Source organism: Vidua chalybeata, chromosome 3 (assembly GCF_026979565.1).
Source record: "Vidua chalybeata isolate OUT-0048 chromosome 3, bVidCha1 merged haplotype, whole genome shotgun sequence".
NCBI lineage: Eukaryota > Metazoa > Chordata > Aves > Passeriformes > Viduidae > Vidua > Vidua chalybeata.
The window spans coordinates 51,568,536-51,593,192 of NC_071532.1; the positions used below are offsets into that span (position 1 = coordinate 51,568,536).

Here is a 24,657-nt window from a genome sequence, read left to right on the forward strand (position 1 = left end):
ACTGTCCAGTAACATGTTCTGCAGACTGATTCCTTTATTTCTTTTTCTCAAAAGAGAATATTCATGAGCTTGTAGAGAACTAGCTTGTTCATATTACTACAGCAGTTCTCTTAAAGCTCTATGAATTTATGACAGGTCTATGGAGAATCTCACCACTGAAATATCAGAAGCAAAGCATGTCACATGTGCATGGCCTGTCCATGGCATGCTGTCTAGTGTAGGAATTAAACCAGCGATTATTTCTTAAATAAACTTTTACTAAGATTATTAAAAAAAAAAAAAAAAGAATTAATGTTTCTTTAAACTTACACTTCTCTGTATCTATTCATTGATCGTTGTGACTCTTCTCAAATCCCTGAATATATAAGTTAAAACTGTGTAAATTACTGATTCATACAATGCTGAGTAATTTGTTTGAACCCAAACAGTGCTAGGCTTCAGAAAGGATCAGGCTAGATACTTCACCTTTACCACTAAGCAGCTCATCAGAATCATCACAGAGCTCCTCTGGTGTGCTTACCACACTCTGGAAGGGATTCTTGTTACTGATCAAGTTCCTTCCATATGGTTTTAAATTCAGCTATGCTCCCTCAGACACAGCCTTACTGATGGCTTACATATTTATATAAATTGCTGTGACCCCCTATTTTGTTAAGCATATGTGAAATTTTCTAAGATGAACAACAGTCACGTTTCTGTTAACACTCCAAATCTCTCTTTTTGGTTCCCATTGGCTGGATCCAATATGTGTCTTTAACTCTGCAAGTTTAACACTGTGAGTATGGTCCTTTTGCTAATTTGTTTGCAAATGGGTTTATGTATCAGCAGCCAATATGATTCCCATGGGAAGAATAATTTAAATTCAACTTGTCTTTAATATTGATTTTCTTGGGACAAGAGGAAGTTGAGTCTTTTTGCATGAGTATCAACAAAAAAAACTCTTTAAAAACTTCTATTGATATAAACTTATTGCAGTTTGCATGGAGAGAGGTGAGACCCCTTGCTTTTTGTTTCACAACACTACCACTCCTACTGCTGCCTTTCAGGAGAATTTCTTCTATCCTAGTGAATTTTATTTGTCCTTTAGTCCACAGGATGGAATTCCTAAGGTTGAAGAACTAGAAACATTTTCAGTGGAAATTTACATTCCTGATTTTTATCAGTACTTGATTTTATCTACTCCACATTTTTTAGAACTCTAACAGCAAGGAAATAAGCCTTGAAGAAAGTGAGTGGCTCCAGCTCAGGGAAACCGGAAAGTTAGATAATGCTTCAACTGCAGTATAATATAATTCAACCAGTTATTATATTCAACCAGTATGAATATAATTTCCTGCAGAGGTAAAAAGCCGTGTGTGGGGAAGATCCACAGAACCTGACATAAACCAGTCGAATTCAGATCTCCACATACAAACTGTTCATCATTCTCTTTTCAAACAAGAGTCCACCCACACCTAGATGTTATTTCAGATTACATCCTAGAGACAATTTCATTGTGCAGCTCTGACAGTACTTGGCACAAGAATGAGGGAGAGAGTGCCATAGGTGAATCTTCCCAGTGGGAAAGAAACTGCACAGTCACATTCAGCCACCACAAATGGAGTGCATGTGGGAGTGCAACACCATAGGGGAGAAACCATAACAACTTGGAACCGTGAGAGGGAAAACTTCTTCATCAGTAATTCCGAAATGTAGGGATTCATAATCAGCTCATGTAGGAATGAGGAACTCCACATATCTCACAAACGCCCTCTACTGAGACGTGGGTCTGACAGGAAAAAACACTCTTTTTGCACATTTATGCAGCTCAAGGCACTTGATAATTCCAGAGCTAATTCCAGATTTGCACATCACAACATGTGTAGTCCCGTGAAGAGCCAAGCATATCTGCCACCAAAACTACCTGCAGTAAGTAGCCTTTAAATAAGTGTGTATACTTGCACATTAAATGAAAACTGGGTTCAAATGGAGCCCTGGAAGTGATCATGTTTGAAGGCCTGATCATCAGTCAAATTTTAAAAAGAAACAAAGCAACAACCAAGCAACAAATACTACCTAAATTTAAACACTGAGCATTAGGAACCAAACCTTCAATAAATGTTGTAATATCACACATTATACTAGTAGATACACCTGGAAAGTGAGCATGCATTGTAGCAGAGAGTGACTTCTTCCAGGCAGTCAAGTGTACAAAGTAACTCATGTGTTTTTTCTTATTATTTCAATAGAAGCTTTCTTATTTGGATGGAGGGAACTCTGCAAACCAAAATGGAAATTCAGATGCTCCTAGCACTAGACAAAGCTGGAAAGCTGGCAGAAGTGGCTTTCTTCAATATTCATGCAAGTTCTCTTTTGAGAAACAAAGCCTTATCCTATTGATACCAATTCAATTTTTGTACCATTTTCATGGTGCTGATTTTATTCATGGCACAAGGGTAACAGGTGCCGTTACATTTAACCACATTAATAAAGGAATTAATTGGGTGCTTAACGTTAAATACACAGGTCATCTCTCTAAGCACAACTGTAGCTTTATGCACGCATTTAGATTCTATTTGTTTTACTGTATTCATTCAGTAGGACTTCAACTCATTAAAAGGTTAAAGAGCACACCACTGAGCTGCAAACTGGAGTCAAAATCCAGGCTTCAGACTCACTTAGAAACAAATGTGATATCAACATCTTCCATCCCATTTGTCCATGATAGAAAACTAACAGACAGCTGCTCCTACAGATTCGAAACAAATAATGATTTTCTGTCAAGGAAGTCTCAAAGAAACTTCTCTCAGTAGACTGCACTCAAAAGGACTGCACAATGCCAGCTTACTCTACTTCCATCTCAAGTTATTCTCCTAATATGGTGTTAAGAAGCACATTATTGAACACACATGACAAAAGAAAAACATTGCTATTAGTTCCTCCTAGTGCGAAGATAATGGGATTCCTGTGCTTGAGCTCACATGACACTGGAGCCACTTCAAAGAAAGTGACAATTTTATTGTGGGCCCATTCATCACACTCAGTGGGGTTTTACTGCAGATGCTCATGGGGTTTGTATTTGGTTCATCTGACAGCCTCTCCAGAATTATTTTTTATTTCAATGCAGCTGTATTCCTTATGTGTTCATAGAAAAAAATCAGAGCATTGCCAGCTAAGTCTTCTTTAGCACCTTCATCACAGGACAGAGATTCAAGTTTCTATACCGCTACTGAGGCTGATTGTTGATTGTCTTGTATTAGACAGTCCAGTCAGGTAAGTAATCATGTGATTCTCACCTTAAAATAAAAAGATACAAAGTAGCATTTGTATAGTGCAGATTTTTACCTAAAATCTGTTCTGAAATGTTGTTTCTATCCATAGCAGAATCAAATGCTGACCAAACTTCATGGGTTCATGTTCATCAATTTATGTGCAAATAATCACTACTATACCAAGCATAACAAAAATCTTTGAAAGATCTATCTCCATTTAGAAAGTAGGAGTTGTTGAGTTTTTCTATTGTGTTTTTAAACTTTTCTATTTAAAGAGATCCTAATAAATACAAACACAACTACTTTTTGAGGTACATTCAACAGCAGATTTTCAATAGGCAATTCACATTTTAACATAATTAAATTATTGAAATATTACTGGTATTAAACATGATGAACTAATTTAGTCATTTCATAGTACTGTGGGGGCACTAGAATTGCATTTGGATGATAATTAAGCTCCATATGTATTGAAAAACAATTCACTGTAACCAAAATCATTGCATTTTGGTGAAGGTTAGTCACCACACTGAGAACCACAGTACTTTATTGCAGATCACACACCACTGAGAGACATTATTGCTTTTAGTTCATTTGACATACACAAACCTCAGCATTCTCTCTATGCAGCAGAGCAGCAGATTGCATTAAAAACGTTTGGAAACCCAGTCCAAGTGCTACCAATACAACATCTTTTACATTACTCCAGGAGACAGACAGATTAACTGCCTGAACTAGGAGCTGTAAATAACTTATTAATTAATATTGTTATATTATATTATATTATATTATATTATATTATATTATATTATATTATATTTTAATATTAAGCATTAACTAATTAATTAACTGTAAATGCACTTATTGGAGCACTTTTCACCTTCTTTGTAATTTACCTACTTCAGTGGAGGTGGAGCGGGTTCCCTTTACAAAGGACGTTCTGATGTCTTAAAACAGTTATTTTGACCATGTCATTAATACAGTCTTTGAGGCACCTTTTAGAGACACAACAGCTAAATCTATACATAAAATGAACACCGATTCCCATCACTTCCCTTCTTCTGCCTATGTTTCCATGCCTATAAGCATACATGACAGAGGGAACAATGCTTTTTGATACATCAGCTTGGAGTCATGCCGCAGCCAGTTACAAGGGAGGCTCTCTTTTGAGTTTAGAGGCAAAAGAATAACTGCCCCAATCTGGATTTAGTGACCTGATTTCACTTTCCTGTGCACGCCAAATAAACTACTGCATGCCACTGAGTGAATGACAAATTAGCATTTCCCCTTTACTGGTTTCCTATCTCCATCCTTCCACTCTCCATCTTCTCACAGAACTCCCACTGGGTTCAAACCACTGAGTTGAAGTACATCCTTGTGGCAGTTTACCAGCAGGAGTGTCTGGCTCATGCACGGATTTGCATGCACAGCTCTTCTGGAGCTGCTTCAACTCCGCATACTGAGTATGCTAGCAAATTATTAGTAGCAATTATTGCCATTAAGCTATTTGTAGCAATTGTAAAGTGGGTAATATTATTTGTTTTCATTCAATTTCTGTTTCTTTGAGTTAAGAATCGTGGATCTAGAGCTTCCAAGTCCTGCTGCATCTTTATTGGACTTAAGTTATAAAGTTGATAAACTCTAGACGCTCCAGCTAGCCTGGTCCCGGCTCTTCCCGCCGAGGCAGCCCCGAGCGCGCTGCGCCAGGGCCTCAACCGGGACGGGGATGGGGGCCGGGGCGGGGAGCGGTTCTGGGGCCGGGCGGGGGTGATGGTCGGTACAGCGGTACCCCGGGGCGGTGGTGAAAGGCCGGCGTGGGCCAGCGGGGCAGGGGGCAGGTGCGCAGCGGGCGACGGTGGCGGCAGGCGCTGCTGACGGTGCTGCCCGGGGATTATCGGCGGGCGCCGGCCGGCCCCGCTTTTGCTGCGCCCGCTGCCGGCCCGAGCGCGGGGGCCCGCCCGGGGACAAAGGGCGGAGCGAGCCGGGGCCGGGGTCGGGGTCGGGGCCAGGGCGGGCTCCGGCTCCGGCCGCCGTCGCCCACACAGGGCACCTTCCCCAGCCATGTCCCCCAACTACATTCGGAGCTTCTCGGAGGGATGTGTGAGTACGCGGGGCGCGCTCCCCTGGCCCGACCGCAGCCGGGGGTCCGGCCCCAAACCGCGCGGGGGCCGCGCCGCGCCCCGGCACGGGCCAGCGGGGCCGCCCGCCCGCCTGGCCTCCCGGCCCGGGCACGGCGGGGCAGGCGGCCGGAGCGGGGAGACAATTGCCCCTCTGGGGAAGCTGAACTTTAATTTGCGGGAATTGGTATGCTTCTAAGCATGGTCAGGTTTGATGGTGACACGGCGGTCCGTGCTTTGCCATCACCTGACATCATGTGAATGAATCAGTACAACAGCAAAACGAATAGACTTTGGGTCGAAGCGCTCAGCTCCGTCTGGCGCCTTCTGCAGCAGTGGAATACAGATAAAGGCAGTGAAACAAATGAACTGGCAAGTGCTAGACAAATTAACGTTTATATTAAGTTAGTAGGAACAATAAAGTGTTGTAAGAATATTATTTTGTTAGAGAGCTACTGCACCCTTCATAGGCAAACTGTCTCCTTTAAAACAAGTAGGATAAAATAAATATTCTGGATAATGAAAAAGAGCAAGTAGACCTCCAACAATAACACTGTTCATTTTTTGTTTTTTATGTTGAATGAACCCGCTGATTTGCAGCTCAGGCCGCCAACAGTAATTGGACAATTCCACACTCTTTTTTTTGGCTCAATTCGAATGTTTTTCCTTGGTGTTTTGGGCTTTGCTGTTTATGGAAATGAGGCCTTGCATTTCAGCTGTGACCCAGACAAGAGAGAGGTTAATCTTTTCTGTTACAACCAGTTCAGACCTATAACTCCTCAGGTAATTATCTTTTTCTGTTATTTTTTTCATGGTAAAAATCCAATGTGAAACAAGTAAACTGCAAAAATTAAAGCATGATTGTTCCATATAAGTACTAACTGACTAGGTAATTATCACTAGCTTTTTTCATTAATACTTTCCTTTTAATATCCCTTCAGCTGTGACTAAATATGGAGCTGTGTTTCCTGTCCTTCAAAATAATACTCATGTTTCAGAACCCAACTAAATTTTTCAAATCAAAACATAACTGTTTTTTACCTTTATTGTCATCTAAGCTTTTATACATTTGATATATATTAAAAACAGACTTGCAAAATGTTCCAATATGCATGTGTTTTAGCTGTTCCAAAGCAGTTGTAAATTATCTGACAGGTACATTTCTGCTACATTTTAGGTATTCTGGGCATTACAACTGGTAATTGTACTGGTACCTGGAGCCTTTTTTCACCTCTATGCTGCTTGTAAGAGCATCAAACAGGAAGATATTCTCCAAAAGTCATCCTACAGTGGTTTTTATATTTTCTCTGTTTTCTTAAGGATTGTCCTTGAAGTTGTGGCCTTTTGGCTTCAGATTCAGCTCTTTGGTTTCAAAGTGAATGCAATCTATATGTGTGATGTGGGAGCACTTGATAAAAAGTTTAACATTACCCGGTGCATGGTGCCAGAGCACTTTGAAAAGACAATCTTTCTTATTGCAATGTACACATTTACTGTGATTACAGTGATCTTGTGTGTTGCTGAAATTTTTGAGATCTCATGTAGAAGGCTAGGTTTCTTAAAAACTCAGTGATGTCAACTCACACTCATTTACTGCTCTGTCCACCTGCAGTTTTGTAACAATGGTTTCAAACCACAGCAAAAAAACATCTCCTCTATGCAGTGCTGCAGAAGAGAACCACACTCATGATTACTGAGGCAGAATAGTCACTTGACATAAACTCCTCATTGAAAAATTTGCACACTGAGAATAATCTTTGTTTCCATGTCAAGGTCAAAGGCACTAAGATCTTCAAGAGCAATGTATTTTCATGACCTGCTACCTATGATAGTTCTGCCTCCAGAAGAGTGTCTGTGTGTGAGGAGATGGTTATTTATAAACATACTTCTATTTGCAGCTTTTCTGAACACATGCCATGTGAGTTAATAAGGCCATTGCCTTTCTAGGAAAAATTTTTGCAAATTTTTACATGTTCTTATAGCTTGAGAATTGAACAATAATAGTGGCTACTCTCTGGGTACCAGAAAGCATTCAAGCATCTTCCCAAGAAGTGTCACTGGGATGCAACCTGCAACTCAGCTCCCAGTGGCAGAGACTCTTGGTTAGGCTGTGGTGACAACATATCCATGGATACCAGCTCACTTTGCAGAGGCTCAGCTACCGTCACCTGCTGGCTCAGAATCTCCTTTTAAAAGTGAAAGAGTAGTATGGTATTCTTTGTGCTGACTGCAACGCCTCATTATGTTTTGGCTTACCATGTAGAAGATTTTTACCAATTTAGTATGATCACATTTTGAAGGAGGAAAAGGGCTTTTTAACAATTTTGCAGAAGCGGCTTCAAAGTGTCAAAATAAAATCTTGGAAAAAAGCATTTCCTAGGCCCAATCATGACTTGATTTCAATGTGTTTTGCTTGTGTGTGACTGCAGAATTGGGCCCACAGAATTTTCTGCTGTTTGTGTCACATCTAACTTTTTTGTGCTCTGACTGAAGCTGCTGGAATAACAGTTAAAAAAGAACTCTGCATATTAAAATTATTCTATGCAGAAAGTGTATTGGGTTAGGTTAGGTCTTAAACTTTTTACAGGCATCAGATGTTTTTGTGTGCAACAGCTTCTTCTTAAGGTCTAATAAACATATTAAATTTAGAAGTGATTTCTTTGTGCTGAAGTGAGATAGAGGAAAGAAAACAGATTTCAGAATCAGAAAGAGAGGAGGAGGTAGTTTCCTGTATAAAATATGTACAAATAGCTATAATAGCAATCAACCATTTTCCATCTGTTTTTCAAACATAAAAAGCTGAGAGCCTGATAACATAATTTGGGTAATTTCAGAAATATTTAGAAAATTATGGAAAAATTCTTACCAACTGTATTACCACCAAGTGTTAGTTAATAAGTCCCAAACACAGTTGAATTATCATAGCCTTGTAATTCTCACCCACAAAAGTAAACCTGCTAAATAAAATGGAATAGCAAGGTTTAGGTGTCTTGGATTTGATTGAATCTGGGCCGTTTAAAACAAAGTGGGCTACAACTAGATGCATGGTTTATGCTGATCAAGAACAAGCCTATGTATTTCAATACATTTGCTATATTAAAGCATTAATATTATTTTTTCACTATGGAAATAAGTTTTATGTTGTCTTAAAGAAATGTCCAGTCAAAGCTATCAGATTTATGCAATATTAAATATTTGATATTTGCAAGCATTGCAAGTGAAATAAAAATCACTGTGCTATCTTGTTTGCATAATATGCCATGTTCTTTGGTTGATACATGTTTTAAGTTTTACTGTATATGTCAATATACATCTGGAATTATTCTTACCAATTGAAACTTGTAATCTCAGGTAAAAAAAATTTATAAAAATATACAGTATATAGAACTACTAAGAAAAAGAATTTACTTTCATGTGCTAGGTACAGTTGTTACCAATGGTACACTTGAAATCCCACTTCATTAGTTATTTGTATAATAACAAAATAATCACAACCTTGTATGTATTTCCCTGGTGCTCAATATGTCATTGCTTGTTGTTCTTCTGTAAATTTTCAAACACTTCAGAAGGGTCAGAAGAGTGCCAAAACCCACAAACCCTCAGGAGTTCTTTAAGTCCTTGTTACCATCAAGAGCCTTGAAGAACAAGTACTGGCATGGAACTGTCTGAGGATCCCTGGAGTGCTTTAGGAGCTGGGTTACTCACCACCATGGGCTTGCTCTTTGTGATCAAATTCTGGAACATATTAAAAATTTTCCTTCTTCCAAATCAGATACACTGATTTTTTTTTTTTTTTCTGCACTTCCTGTGGAATTAAAATTGTCAAATTGCTTAGTCTTTAATTTTTTAAAAAAGTGCATTATTGCCTTTTAGTGCAAATGTTTTTCTATGCCTGATTCAGCCATTAGTTTCTGAACGCTGATGGAGATATTATGCCCATGAAAAGAAATAATTTCCCCATGGATGTCAACACTTTCCTATATTTGCCATTTGTTTTCCTGGCGCTCATTGTATTCTCAAGTGTCTATAAACTTTCCTTTTGCTTAGTCTTCCAAACTCCCACCACTTTCATCATTTACATTGTTTTCTATTAGCTTCCTTCCACTCTTACTCCCTCTGAGATTGATATGCCTTCATGCATTTCTCAGTGTTGAGCTGATTTTTGCTCAAAGGCTTAGCACGTATTTGAGACAATCGTGAAGGCTTTTTTTGTTTGTTTTTGCCATTAAGAAAGGAATTTATAATACAGTCGGGGATTCTTTGATTAAATTCTATTTCTTTACACAGCGAACATGAAGTCCTGTCTCCCAGAACACTGAGGAAGTACTTTTGTTGCTTACATCAGGTTCGCACTGTAAGTGCTTCTTTGACTTTTTCATTGTTTCCCCCTATACTCTAGCCACCTAATTTTCACAGACAGCACTCAAAGCAATCCCCACCTCATGTGTTTGTAGTCAGTTTCGTCTCTAGTCAGACATCATGACCATTTTCATTTTCAGTTAACAAAGAGCTGTAATTGTGACGTGATTGCATTTACATCAAAGGTATAGCTGCTCTGGGCCAGCCAGCTTCTAGTGTAGCACCACAGCATCCCAGTCCTGTAACCACTCCTTGTTCTATTCCTTTCATGGATTCCTCTCTTCTGTTCAGACATCATTTCCCTTCTGTTCCCTTTCTGGCACACTCCCATGTCAGCAATGAGACAATGCAGCCACCTCTCCTACGCTGTGCCTCCCTCCAACATGCACCCTTCTTTATGCCCTGCAGCATTGACATTCTCTTCCTTTGCAAACAGACACTTTGAGATCAAGAAGAGGTTTGGCAAAAGGGCTACCTGAAAGAAATGTAAAAATAGTTTTAACTAGGGCATCATAATAAGGTAATACACACTAAAATAATTTATATTGTGAGATGCATTTGAAACCATTTTGCTTCAACAGTTCACATTTCTTGTGCTGTTCTTATCCCCTCTCTGCAAAACCAGAAATCCCTGGCGGTTTCTCTGAGAAAAAGTTATCTGGGAAGTGGTGATCCTATGAGATGCATGTTCCAGGGCTGACAGTCTTTCTGATAGCCGCCAGGAAGCAGCCCAGTCCTATTAGCCAGGCCGTGGTAGTATTGCAAAATGCAGAATTTGTTAAATTTTCTTAAGAAAGGATTTTCTTTGATGTTTAATCTTCGAATACTTTCAAGCTTAATCAAGGGAGATTTATTCTGTGAAAACAGCAGCTAACAAGCAAGCTCTAACTGATATTCAAGTGTTAGAAAAACAAGTCACTTGGTCGTAGAATTGCCTTGTTTACCAGGTTTACATTGTTTGCCAGGTTTAGAGCTTGACATCCTTCATCCATCTCAGACCCTGGGGGAGGTTAGCAAAGCTTGGGAAGAAGGATGCCCACTGGTAATGGACACAAGGAATGAAGAATTTACAGGCCACAGGGCCATTTGGCAGAACTCACAAAATAAGGAAGAAACTAATAAGGCCACTCAGCTACCGTGCTGCAATCAGCTCTGACTGGGTAAAAGGTAATTCTGGCAGGGGGAAATCCTGACCACCAACTCGTGGACCAGTGACCCAAGAAACCCAGTGACTCAAATAAGAAAGCCTAACATGCTCACTAATTAGCAGAAGAAGCAAGAGGATCATTAACTAACAGAATACAGAAAACTAATTAGTAAGAGAACTGTTGTTCTCTTATTAAAAAACAAAGCAGCCTTTGTTTGCTAAAATGTATAAAGTGCTGATAGTTGGGGTGCTTGATTTATGGAATACCCCCAAACACCCAGGCTCGCACAACTCTGAAATGAACAATCAGTATCTCTCTCGGGTGTGTATCTATTGGCTTGCTGCATACCACGTAACTAATCCGATTTTTGCAGACAAGAGTTTTTGGGCATGAAGGGCAGAGGCCCAGAAGTAAAGGTACAGCTCAGCCCCCAAGGGCCTCACGGACTTTAGCAAGCCTTGGTGCAGCCCAAGGAGAAGTTGTTTCAATCTGAGAAGGGATTTTAGTTGCAGGTGTACCTGCACAGGCCAGGTCTGCACAGCTCTCTGGGTTGTCCTGCCAAAGGAAGGGAGGCAGAAGGGACGGGGAGGCCGTCACTGCTCAGCCCAGGGCAGCCGGGGCCAGGCTGCCGTTCCACCGCTGCGCCAGCGCTCCGACCGCCCCGAAGTCTCCAGCCCTTCCTCACGGCTGCTGCAGGACGGGTTTCAAGCACTAAGGGGCCACGAAGGTGGCGTTTGAGGCTGTAGGTCCCCATAGACAGACGGACGAACGCACGGACAGACGGACAGCCTCGCCCGCCCCCTCCTGGCCAGCAGGGGGCGCTCCCCGCGCCCCGCCGCCCGTTCGCCCACGGCGCCCGAGCCGGAAGCGGAAGCGGCGCGCGCCAGCCCCGGGAGCAAGACCCGCGCCCCGCCGCCTGCCGCCGCTGCCCGCGCCATGGCGGCCCCGGCGCTGCCCCCGCTGCCGCCGCAGCTCAAGAGCATCCAGCACCATCTGCGGACCGCGCAGGAGCTGGACAAGCGCGAGCCCGTGGTGGCGTACTACTGTGAGTGAGGAGGCGGCCGCGGCGCCGTGCCGCTGGCCCCGGCCCGGCCGCCGCTGCACCGGGCGGCGCGCTCCTCCCCTGCCCGCTCGGGCTGCCCGTGGGATGCGCGGGGGCGGGGGAAAGCCCCACCTCTGGGCGGTGCGGGGTGGTCGCGGCGTGCTTCGGCTGCCGCTGCGGCCCCACCCGCCTTTCCTCCGCTCCGTGCCTGCGGAGGTCCGGCCTCTCGGCGGTCCGAGCGCACGGTCCGGCAGCCCGCCCGCCTGCTTGTACGGCACCGTGTAAAGCGGTCCTGATGGGACAGTCCTAATCAGTACGGCAAAAAATAACATTTAATAAGTTTCTCAGAATTTTTGTTCTCCTGAAAAAGACTTCCCTTCGATCATGTGCAACCCTGAATAAGTATTTTGAGTTTGAGAATCTTTCGTGCTGATAGAAGCTTTCATTTTCTCGTCTGTGAGGCTTTGTCACTTCTCGGAGTTCTCAAAGGGAGTGGTTTGCTTTTTTTCTGCCTCTTTCGCTGAAATGAACACAGCAAAACCTTACTGTAAAACTTGCAAATTAATATGTAGATTTTTCAAGCTGATGTGGTTTCTAAGCTAATGGTTGTCATCATGGTCTGTGAGCCTTTTTAAAAGACTGCATAGTGTATTAAGAAATACAAGCTTGCTGCTAGTCTTAAATTCCTGTTACAGTTAAGCCACACTTGTAAAGGCGTCTAAGACTAGCAGATCACCAGAAACGTATGTTTTTGTTGCTGATAACCCACCCTTAAGGGGAAGGAAGGTTGGTCATCACAGCATTGGTACTTTTATTGAGATAAGAGGTCATTCGAGGGGTTTACTTGGCTTGTCTTCAAAAATGAAATAAAATATATCTGTAGAACTAGTAGTTTTTCCTTATAAGATGATCTTAATTTAGAAGAATGAATTAGTGAAATTTAGGTTTCAGATAGCTCTGAAAAAAGTGCTGAGTGACAGAAGAATAATTTTACTTTTTCTGTGTTACACAGGAATAGTGTGATAATGTGGAAGAGTGCAACCAGGAAGGTGAGGTAGCCACATATTAGAACACTGGATGTTCTCAGTAGTACACGCTCTTTATTTACTGGAAGAACACAAGACAGGTGACACTGTGTGTGGCAGGAGGCACCAGCTAGGTCAAGTTGCACTGGGGTTTATTTTGTTTTGTTTTTCTTTATTTCTTTGGATTTCTCTGTTAGCTGTAACACACTGTCTGGCTTGACAAGAAAAAGACATGCATTAGTGTAGGTGATAAAGTGCAAGTCTGTTCTAAACCAGAAATGTTTTAGTGTACGATCTCTACTTTTCTTTGTCTTTTGCATTCTGAAACTTAGGTCTTAGTGTAGAGGAAAAAAAAAGCCTATGTTGGATAATTACCATTTTCTGTAAATTTACCTTGTCTGTCCTAAGTAGTCTGAAAACTTTATTTTTTCATCTGGCTACTTCAACACATCTGGTTCATTACTGAATATAGCAAAGACTGTATTCTAGAGGTATCTATTTCATTACAGTATTGTGTAAAGTAAAAAGCACTGACATCTCTTTTTCAAGTTAGGTCTTGCTCAGATCCTTTGTTTTTTAAATACACGAAGGAGAAGAATTTGTTTTCACCAGTGTTCCACTGATGACACTTATTTCCTCCCATGTTGGGTGAGTTTGTCTGGATTGACAAAAATGCAGTATTCATGCTCCGTAGTTGTTTTTTTTCTTCATTTAGCTCTGGCTTTGAAGCAAAAATAAGATTTATGAAACATTAATTTTTAACATCATGAGTTTGGCATAATTACATGGAATCCCAAAGTATTAATTATTAATATTGCTACTCTCAAAAAAATGTACTGCATATACTCCTAGTACGCTATGAATAATAAAAGCTTCACTAAAAAGATTTTTAGAAGTGTAGAGCAGGGGATACAAAAAGATTTCAGGATTCCTTTCAGATAATGTTTTTTCACTGAAAAAAAGTGAGCATCTCTGTGGAGCCTTGGAAATGGGCTTCAGAGGAGCTCTATACATTTTATATAATGTATTGTGTGGAAGGCATAGAGTGAGGAGCACTCTGTGTGCTAGATTGTGTGTCGTTCTCTGCGCTGGCGCTTCCCCACCAGGCTCATCTGCAGGCACTTGTCTGGCACCCTGCATGTCCCAGGACCAGGGGGCTGGTGAGGCACAGCAGAGTGCACCCTGTGTTGTTGAAAGGCTGTGTTCCATCACAAAGCTGCTTACGCAGCCACTCTGTGAGGGGAATCGTTGGTTAGCCAGTGGATGTAACCATCAGTCTGAACAGTGATGTGTTTATAGCTTTGGAATGTTGCCATATGTGGTTCATACAGAAAAAAAGCTCCAGTCACAATATTATTAATGTTGCCATGGCACAGTAGTTTGCAGTATGGGCATATGTATGCTAGGTTTTGATTTATCTTAATTTTTGTTAAATTGCATTTTTAGATGTCTAATAATAAGAACTGTGACAAATTAATTTCAGGATTGGAAGCAAGTGAAATCTGGTAGGATGTGTTTGCAGCATAAAATATTGCTTTCTAGAGCTTAACAATAAAATTTTCAGAGAAACTACTTACTGCTCTTGTTAACGTTTTTGTCTCTCATCATAGGTGCTGTAGGTATACTCTTAAAGCTGGGAATTTATGTGACAGTTACATGATTTATTTGCCTTTTTTTTCCTCTTGTGTTGTAGTGCATTTTGAGCATCAAGCTAGCATAAATCAGTAATGCCACCGAAAGAAAATGCTGTAGTCCTTCTCTGGTCTCTCATTCCCAACCCTAGACTGCTTTAGAAGCAAATGTTGATGTAATTGTATGATGAAAGACAATAATAAGCTATTTTTCAGCCAAGCCAATTCACTGCTGCTTAAACAGCTGTGTTCCCGCACAGACAAAGAAAAGGAACAAGACACAATGGCTGGGGGCAAAGGCAGGACTCCTGCTTTTTTGGTAATGCTGGCATATGTTGATTTACAGAAACTGTAATTTAATTAACATTAATCTGTTTTACACAATATAAATAGCTACAGCGGGGATTATTTGTCTTTTTCAACTGCCACATAATTTTCCACATGACAAATAAAATGTTGAACACTGATGTTCTTGTACACTCTAACACAACATTTTTTGTTGTGGTACTTCCACATTGCAAACATTTAAAAACTGGTTTATTGCTGATAATCCTGTGTAATCCTTACAAAACCTTCATTCTTAACCTCCTTTTTAGGTATTCAGATTCAAAGCAGAATATGTTCAGTAGCTTTATATGTTGTGTGTATACCGTTACCTTTTTAGCCCTATCTATTGTTAGTAGATGGATGTAATTGAGCAAAGTAATTAAAATATTTTTTCTTGACAGTATGCACCATAAATTCACATGGTTGTAACATTTCTTCTACCCAGAACACTGACTGTAGAGAAATAAAGAAACCAGGTTTATTTTAAAAAAAAGTTTAGTAGCACATGATCTCACAAAACAATTCTGATTTTAAAGAGATTAGACACGTAATGGTTAATGCAAGTGTCCAGCACTCTGGTATTCTACCACTTTATTTTAAAATGGCTTCCCATATGATACTTTTTCCACTTTTGTATTATTTGTTAATCATTGTCATTAAGTATGTAGCTATTTCAGGATCAGTAGAGGTCAGCTTATTCAGCAGGTATAATGAAATATCTGAAAAGTGTGCTACATTGGTTGCCTAGCAAAGGACAAATATGTAATTGGTAGTCAACAAAATAACTTCTTATGTTAAAAACTTACTTGAATCTAACTGTTTGACTACTTTGAGATGTTCTTTTGCAGACACAAGGAGGCAGGCTCTGATAAAAAAAATCTCTGGCCTGTAATAACTGAAGGAATCGTGTCTCCAACTTTGGCATAAGAAGTTGTACTGATGAGTTGTTTTGTTGTTTTTTTGGTTTTTTTTACAAATTGCAAGGTTTGAGAGGTAACTCTATCTTCCAAAAACTTCAAGTTTAGAGTTAAAAGCAAGATTTTTTGTTAATGATTGTTGTTTCAGCCTTCTAGTTGCATTGTTAATCTCTTTGCAAAGATAAGTGGTAGTCTGTACTTACTGAACATTGATGTTCTAATTCAAAAGTATTGAGAGAATGCCGGTGAGTTACCAGAAAAGGACTGATGTTTCATGAACAGTGTTTGGATAGTCAATGAATTCATGTGAGAAATTATGTTTCTAGTAACTTTTAAAAAGCAAAGTGTGGTGATTTTTGCTTTACAGTCTACTAAACATCAGAAAACAATAATATAAGATCAATAGGTATGATCTGTATAAAAGAGGCATGAAAAAATATTCAATTTTTAATTCTTGAGATGGAAAAGCATCAGAGAAATGCTTCCATACTCTTATATTAAGATTTGTGGTTTTGTGAGATCAAGCGAGAGAGAGAAGCAAGAGACAACTTTTATTCCACAACTAGCTGACAACCTCTTGTACCAAAAATCATTCGGCTTTTAACAGAAATATCCATCTGTTAAATGTGACTGCCTTGTCACTTTCAAGTGTAGTCAGACACCTGTGAAACAAGCTTCTCTCTGCATACAAATTATAAGAATTTTTTAGTAGTATTATTACAAAAAAAAAAAAAAAAAAAAAGGACTCTGAAGTTCATGCCCAGACTAAGAATTCAAGAAATATAGTTACTGTGCAATTTTACAATGGAAATACCATTCTTTTTTACCAATTCTTTCCTTTACCAATCCAATTAGTCCTTCTTAATAGGAATGACTAAAAATGGCCAAATATTTTAACTGAGCTTTTAAATTGTTCAATTTTTAAATGTATGTTGGTGCAGTCTGAATGATTAATTTAGAAGATGCATGTAATTAAGAAGTATTAATAAAATTAAAAAGTAACTAGTATTTGCTGTATTTGGAGAGATTCAGCACATACTTAGTGACCTCATTTATACTGGGACATTGTGGAATTGAAATGCCTAAAAATGTGCTTGTAGAATTCCATATCTAATATGATCAAATACCTGAGCTTTCTAGTTTAAATATTCATCTTTTGTACTAGTTTTATATAGTCCATTTGTAAACGTACATTTTCCATATTCTCATATTGCTAGTGGCAGAAAACTATTTTGTGGGCTACTAATACAAAAAATGTTTTAAAGGCTTTTATTAGAGCTTGCATACAGAAGAATAGATTTAATCTGTTCTTTATTCAGGGTAAGCTAATATGTTTAAGTCAGATATTTAAGTAAATACCAATTTCATAGTGTACTGTGAAATTGTTTTGATTCTGCTATGAGTATAAGCTAAAATTTATACTTTTCCCTTTGCTTTCTATTTTATTTTTCTGTTTTCAGTCTGTTTGTTTGCTCTGATTATTTCAAAGATTTGTAACTGGGGAAGACTGTGCTCTTAAAACTGCTTTGTCTGTGGAGGCAGAAAAACTAAAAAAGTGGTAGGAATAACAAAGATAATTGAATAAACCCCACAATCCTTGAAGCAGACTCTGGGTAGTGGCAAAAATTAAGATGATGTTAACTGTTATGTACTATTTTGGGCTTTGCTTTAATTACATAGATAATATTTTAAAATAATCTGTTTTAACAGAGATAGGAATGAGAACATATAGAACAAGTGTATTTCAGAGATTGAAACCTTTTCTGAGTTACATGTATTTGTGTTAAACTCCTAAATTTCACTTGTATATGTAAATATACTAAGGTGCATTTTTTCCAACATACAATTCACCATTTTTTGCTATATATTTACTCAACTTGAACCTTTGGAAGTAGAATTAACAACTGTCTTATCCTGCCTGAGGTTTGCTGCTGCCTTTGAAGAAAGGATGCATCAACATTCTGATTTGCAGAATCACAAAATTGCTGAGGTTGGAGGGCTTTGTACATCATCTCGTGCAGTGCCCTGCTCAGAGCATAATCACTAGGGCAGGTTGGTCAGGAGTGTGTGCAGGCAATTTCTGAACATCCCCAGGGATGGCGACTCCACAACTGCTGGGAGCAACCTGTTCCAGCGTATGATTACGCAGACATTAGAAGATTTTTCTTATGTTTAAATGGGATTTTTTGTATTTCATTTTGAGCCCATTGCCTCTCGTCCTGTCACTGGACACCACTCAGAAGGGTCTGGCTTTGTCATCACTCTCCACTGCCAGCCTCCTGTCTTCAGGTATTTACACACAGTGGTAAAACCTTCTGATCCTTTGCTTTTTGAGATTTAAACAATCTGAGCTCTCTGCCTCTCCTGGTGTGACATGTCCCTAGATTTTCATCGGCCTTGTGGCCTTTCTCATGTCTTGCACTGGGAGCCCAGGGCTGCAGGTGTGCCACACCAGTGCTGAGTAGAACAGAAAGATCACTTGCCTCAACCTGCTGGCAGCACTTTTCCTAATTCAGGTGTGGATGTTAGTAGCCAGTAAGGTCAGGAGTACTCTTTGGAAGCTTATCTCGTGGTCACCTAGGGTGCTTTGGTTCACCTCACAGAGTAGTTTAAAGACATGAAATAGGCTTCTTCCAGTTTAAACAAAGCAAGAGGGTGATTCAGATTTGTGCTCTAATCAGTAAAAGCTGTTTTATCCTCATGACTTGACCACAACTAATTGAGAGTAGCTGCCTTCTCCTCTTTTCACATTCTAGAGATCTCAATTGCTGTAAATCCTATGTTTAATGTAGTTTTTCTGTTGTAATTGGAAATATTTTATTTTCTTTATTTAACTGTAGAGACCAGCTTTTAAAAATACAAGTAGTTAAAATATTATAGAAAAGCTTAGAAGCTTATGAATTGTACTCAAATTTTACAAGACCAAAATAAATCCTTAAACCAGACAGAAGTGTGGTAGTGTAGAATACAATAATTTCCTGAGATTCATAGTAGGTATTACTATGTTATTTGTTTTGTGATCTAACCTTAATAGTTACCAGTCATGTATGTAATTGAAAATTTTGTTTCACCTATTTAACCTGTCTATAAGTTGCTATTATTATTATTATTAATGAATTGTAAGGGGTCTGACTTGAACTTTCACGAGTTTTAAGAGGCAGTTGAGGTCGTTTTGACTTAATAAAATTTGTCTAGCATGTAACATACTATATTGTTATCCACTCATTTTCTTCAGTAAGATTTAGAATACTATAAACAAATCTGGGAGGACCAGAGGGTCTATCTTCTGTTGAGTTTCTTAATTATATTTTTTGTAGTCTTCATTTCCCCATTTTTTGCATTATATTTTTTTTTCTTACAGATTTCTCTGAGCTAATTTTATTTGAAAATAAGTATTTGAAAGTAATTTTGTTTCTCTGGAATGTTTTCGATTTTCATTTGATGCTGCCAGCCTAATGTCTTGTCTTTTACAAGTTTCCTTCAGCATCATGTAATGAAGAGACAGTGTAAGGCCTTCCAAGATTTTCAGTATGTTAAGTCTATTTTTAAAAGACTTTGAATTCAGACAGCTTGGGCTTAGCCATATAGAAATATATTTATGACCTGCATGCAGAAATTACATGATTGAAATATGACACATTAATGTTTATGAGAGCAAGAATAATTCATTTTTATATAAAAACGTTTCCAGTAGTTTTGGACTTGAGTAGAATCCAGTTTAATGTCTTTGTGGCCTTTGCGTCTCACATTTATATTTCAGCTATTGACTTCCTGTACCAAGCATTTAACAAACGTTTTTCTGTCATCTTTGACAAAAGGGATGTAGAATATGAATGAGTAATAAATTATGGCCTGGTAAAGCTTTCATCCCTTATTCAGGATCAAAATATCGCTAAAATTTATTGCAATGTTATTTGTTACTATTTTATGTCAGTTTGTTACTATCAAATGTCAAAAATATTTCAGTTGCTAATAATTTATTTTCTATGCTAGAGAATTAAATATACACAGGAAAAAAGAAGTATAATCTTTTGATCCTGTTAGACCAGGAAAAAGAAAGATGGGTAGTAGGACAGAATTTAGAAGATAGAGAATCAACCTATTGTGCATGCTTGCTGGCTGGAACTTTTGTTCTCCAGTATTTTTTACTTGGCACAAAGTTAGTTTAAAATGGGAGTGAGGGGAGTTTCAGTTGTTATCCAAACATAAATCTGGAGTAACTTACTGTGTATGAGGAATGAATGTCTGGCACATACTAGAGACAAAATACTTGCTCTGAAATTGTGCTGTGTATTAGCAAAGGAAAAATAACATGGTATTACGTGACATAAATAAAGGCAGAGAAGTTTCTGTAAAGCTCACTGTATAATTCCAGCCAGCACACCCACACTTAGTATTTACTGAACAAAGATTAAGGGCAGCAAATCAAGATGTATATTTTGTAGTTGTCTTGGCAAAACATTTTTGTGAGAATTACTTGCCAAGTCTTTTTGAATTTGAAGATAAATGTCCTGTCTACAAACTCTGAGCAAACTCTCTTAGTTAATAATTGGCAAAACAGTTTTGTCTTTGTGTGTAAAATTACAAGTGACTTTAGCTCTACTTCTGATGTTATTTAATATTTAAACATTAGCTCTTTGTAGCCTCCTTTACATCCTTAGTATTTTAATTTCTGCACATACAGTACTACTTTGTTGGCCACATAAAAGTCTTTTTTGCTACTTAGTTTGAATAGAGAGGGGCAAAAACCAGTTGTATCTATTACAAAACTGAGTGCATAAAACAAAAAGGAGGAATAACTTCATTCATCTGTTTGTTCCCAGATATTCCAGATCTTAATCATAAATAGTGAAGAGAGATAAGAAATACAGGTCACTTAATTCCAAGATTGTTTACATTCTTCATATGGCATTTAGACTTTAAAACTTGAAATTTTTTGCAGCTACATTGTATGGGTTTAGTTTTCTTTCACATCAACATTTTCAGAAGCTTGGCTGTTAACAGAGGATTTTCTTTTATTAGAAGTTCCTTAACAAATGCCTCCTGTAAGTCAAGTTCTTTTTACTGTCTTTAACAGTATGTCACTGGTCATTAGGGACATGCACTTTAAACATTTTGTTCAATGTATAGAGAAGTTGTGAAGAGAAAACTAAAATGATTTTGACATTAAATGGCCTTTCAAGTGTGGTATTCTATAAGGTAAAGCAATGCATTTGTAATACATAACATTATGAGGATTTCTTTTGTGGTGTCTATATTGTTCAGGAGATCACTTTACATTTATTAGAAATTGAACCACTTCCATTAAAGCAAAAGTTTTGTGGCTTAGCAGGCATAGTAATAATACTGTCCATTGCTTTTGCAATATTGCAGAAACCAGAACAGCTGTATTTCATAGAATGTAAATAATTTGTTTTCTTTTAGATGTGGGGGAAGGGGGCAACTGAACTCATATCACTGTTGACTTTCTTAGTGGAGATCCTGGAGGCGGTAAACTTTTGACATCTCACTCATGAGTTATTTGCTACTGAGATTACTTATCAACGTAAACATTGAGGACAGTTTTTTGACCATTAATTGCTAGTTTAAAATTTGACTGATGATATTAAAAAAGGAAAGGAATAGTTTGCTCTTGCTGAAAATTTAGTAATGAGGTACATTTGCCCGTTTGCTGCAGTTAGGCAGGAAAGGGACATTAATAGATTTCCTTCACTAAGTGAAAACATATTTTTCAGTTGCAATCATGTATCTTTACAATAAGTTATACTTGTGTGATCAGACACACACAGAAGATATGCAAGAGATCACCTTAACTGGCAAAGGTGGTAGTGTCAAAATAGTCTTACAGATAGCCTTCTTGTAGAATACTTGGGACATTTCAAAATTAGAGCAGAGAAGATAACAGAAGACACAGATGGAAGAACTTGCATTTGGAAGTAAATTAATTTTTTTTTCCTTTTGAATATGATATAGTAATACTCAAGAATGGAAGAGGTATAACTAGCAGATGCTTTTTCCTGTTGTCAGTACTAAGGCAAAGGATTGCTTACTGCTTTCAGATTCACTCCCATATTGCTCTTCATACAGCTGATTTCAAAAGCAAAATTTTAAAGCGTTAAAAGGTTATTATATTTATTTCAGTATTGTCTTTCAAGATAAATACCAATTAGTGTCCTCCTCTTCCTATTTTGTTTCTTTCCATAGAAATCTCTAGTTCTATCAGTTTTTCAACTATTCCACCTTCTGTTTGCTTGATAAGTTTAATGATAGATGTTTTCAATCCCAAAGCCCTACTTCTGACTAGAGCAGCTCTGAGTAAAGCAGTAAGTGTACCTAAACATACTTAACATTCTGTGTGTCACTGATGAGATTCAAACTGGTAGAGTGTACTTTTCTTCTGTTTCTTCAGTTCATCAACTGAAACTGATGTTTGTGGAGATTTTGACTGGTGGTGTCTGCTTTGCATTTCCTGACCTGAAGGTTGCCTCATCTTTCATTGCAATCAAGTTTTATCAGTGTTTTATCAGTAATATCTGAGCCAAGACTATTTTTTTGCTCTGAATGCTACTAGGTAGTGATGCTCTGTCAATAGTTAATAGTTGTTTTCACAGACATTGTGCTCTTTCTTCATCACCATTTACTTGACAAAAAAGGAGTAGCTTTTGCCTTTATAGGAATGACAGCCTCATCAGAGGCATGTCTCTGGACAGGTTAGTCTTTCTTTCAGACATGTAAATGTATGTGAAGAAGTGAGCATGCAAAATTTGCAGACTTCAAAAGCTTTTAAAGATCACAATAGATTGTCTTGTTTGGGTAACTTAAGTGTGCTTTGACCTTTTGCTAGTTAATAAGATCTTTTGGGAAATCTTAACAATTTCTATAGGCAGTGACACAAAGTGGGACTTGGTGGCTGCACGTGGTAACTGTCTACTGTGGTCAGTTGTGTGGTACAGAAATGTAATTGCTGTGACAGGTGGAACACAATCTTATCTCAGGTGACATTAACAGTCTGTCTCTAGGATGTCTCTTGCTGCTGCTGCTGCAAGAGCACCTTCACTCTTTCTTGACAGTCTGTGCTTTGGGTAATAGTACTTTGGTTTTTAACAACCTAGGAGCTTTGGGTACCTTGGTCCTAGAATCTTTTGGTAGTAGGAAGGTGTTGGTGTGGAAGATTTCTTGGCGCCACCCACAGTGTAAAGTTATATATGGACAAGAAAAACATTTGTCTTTTTCCTGTAACTGTTGTTCTCTGACATGTGATTTCTGTGTATTCAAGAGTTGTTCTGCATTTGTTCATTGGAGTGCCTGAAGGAGTCTTAAAGTCTTTTTCAGCCACTGAAATCCTAAGAGGGGAGAGGACTTTTTTCAGGGCTTTATACAAAGCATACAGATGTCTCAGTCCTGTAAATTCACCCCTTTGGATATTAGTGAAGGAAAAATTATCTGGCTTCCACGATTTAAATGGCTGTATCTGCAATAAGAGTGGAAAAACCCACATACAGATAACACAAGAGTAACAGTTACAACATAGAAGATCTTTTATTTTTTAAACTGATAAAAGCTAAAGACATTTTCAAGATCCATATATATGGAAACAGAGTTCTTTTTATGTAAATGAGTTATGGACGAGATCTGAAGATGCATACTTCAGCAAGTAAGGTAAATCTATATCCCATAATGAACAAATGTATTTTGAATTTGTCACCCTAATGCATATCAGTCTAAAAGTAATTTATTTGCCTCTGAAAATATCTGATCTTGGCATCCATCAAAAAGAAATAACTGATCTTGATGGCTCATAGGTTTAGCAACCTTATGTTAATTCTTAAGTTTTATATTGTTAAATTATACCCTGAAGTGGGTTCAATGGCGCTTACAATCAAGTATGTACTTAAAAATCAATTTAATTGAAGACTGCGAATTAGCTCCTTGTCGTATAATGATGGTATTTTAATTGATGATTGTTTTTAATATTAATTTTAGTGCCTTAGATACAATTCTGTCTCTCTCTGTGTTTGACTGTCTTTGAAATCTAATTTCAACCTTACATGTACTAGTTTTGTAATATTTAACATTAAAGTGTCAGCATCCTGAAGATAAATTAGAAGGGTGTGAGAGTACCTATCAGTAATTAACTTATTAGTAATGTTATCACTTGATGAAACCTACCTAGAAATTCTTCAAGTATTGTAGTTGTTTTAAGTTTTTACTAATTCCTTTAGTCTTGTTCAGGACTTCCACTTGGTTGTTGTTTACTGAAAACTTGAATATGAAGATGCTAGATCCTTCTATACATTGTAGTAGTAAAAATAGAGAGGCACTGGAGAGCACAAGTATTTTATTTTTCAGGGAGAGTGTCTTTAAATGGTTAGGCAACCCAACAGCTTTAACATTCAAAAATAAGTGAGCTTTGCAGTCCCAAATAAGCAATGTATACTTAGTCTGGTTTGAACACTCAGTTGTATGTAAAATAGGAAATACTACTTTAAAAATCCAGAAGAATTAGTTTAATTATGGCACTCACCAGCAGAATCTAAGTTTTGTAGAAAGAGATCGAATCTTATGAGACAAATTGATGGAAAATGTAGACAATCTTTTGAGTATAAAATGTTTTCTTTTGCCGCAAGCATGAGGATAAGTGCAATGTGATAGCAGTTGTGTTATAGTCATGTTAACTGAGGTAATTTGAAGGGAAAAGATTCTAGGGTATGAAGAGGTGCTTGGGAGGACCAAATGCTAAAGCTGTGAGGCAAGTTATGATTGCTTGCTGAACTCTGTCCTGCAAGGACAATGGGGTATTCCATAATAACTACCTCATGACAATATTTTGTGGAGTTACA

General features: G+C 38.3%; 2 protein-coding genes and 1 long non-coding RNA gene across 5 annotated transcripts in view; 2 read left to right on the forward strand and 1 right to left on the reverse strand.

The window, feature by feature from the left end:
* The first annotated feature begins 5,272 nt into the window (after positions 1-5,272).
* On the forward strand, positions 5,273-9,080 carry GJE1 (gap junction protein epsilon 1). The gene is made up of 3 exons (XM_053939802.1): positions 5,273-5,351; positions 5,969-6,151; positions 6,546-9,080. Exons 1-3 carry the CDS (start codon positions 5,313-5,315, stop codon positions 6,939-6,941), a joined length of 618 nt encoding a protein of 205 aa, XP_053795777.1. The 5' UTR covers positions 5,273-5,312; the 3' UTR covers positions 6,942-9,080.
* On the reverse strand, positions 8,280-11,697 carry LOC128786508 (uncharacterized). 2 transcript variants are annotated; one of them, XR_008430310.1, is made up of 4 exons: positions 11,394-11,697; positions 9,709-10,202; positions 9,074-9,173; positions 8,280-8,325 (listed from the first exon to the last, which is right to left on the reverse strand). It is a non-coding gene; the product is annotated as an uncharacterized LOC128786508 (long non-coding RNA). The 2 variants fall into 2 exon arrangements; XR_008430311.1 differs by lacking the exon at positions 8,280-8,325 and adding an exon at positions 8,861-8,911.
* A 66-nt stretch (positions 11,698-11,763) lies between these two features.
* The window catches only part of VTA1 (vesicle trafficking 1), a 37,314-nt gene continuing 24,420 nt past the window's right edge, over positions 11,764-24,657 (forward strand). For both annotated transcript variants that reach the window (XM_053938480.1, XM_053938481.1), the window contains exon 1: positions 11,764-11,920. In XM_053938480.1, the coding sequence (XP_053794455.1) occupies positions 11,812-11,920 (109 nt within the window). In that variant the 5' untranslated portion in view covers positions 11,764-11,811. The remainder of the gene's footprint in view (positions 11,921-24,657) is intronic.

Bases quoted from the DNA above. Each gene is read 5' to 3' on its own strand.
- GJE1 (XM_053939802.1), top strand. From the start codon at position 5,313: ATGTCCCCCAACTACATTCGGAGCTTCTCGGAGGGATGT. The intron at 5,352-5,968 runs GTGAGTACGCGG...GCTGATTTGCAG, and splicing joins GGAGCTTCTCGGAGGGATGT to CTCAGGCCGCCAACAGTAAT. The intron at 6,152-6,545 runs GTAATTATCTTT...GCTACATTTTAG, and splicing joins TCAGACCTATAACTCCTCAG to GTATTCTGGGCATTACAACT.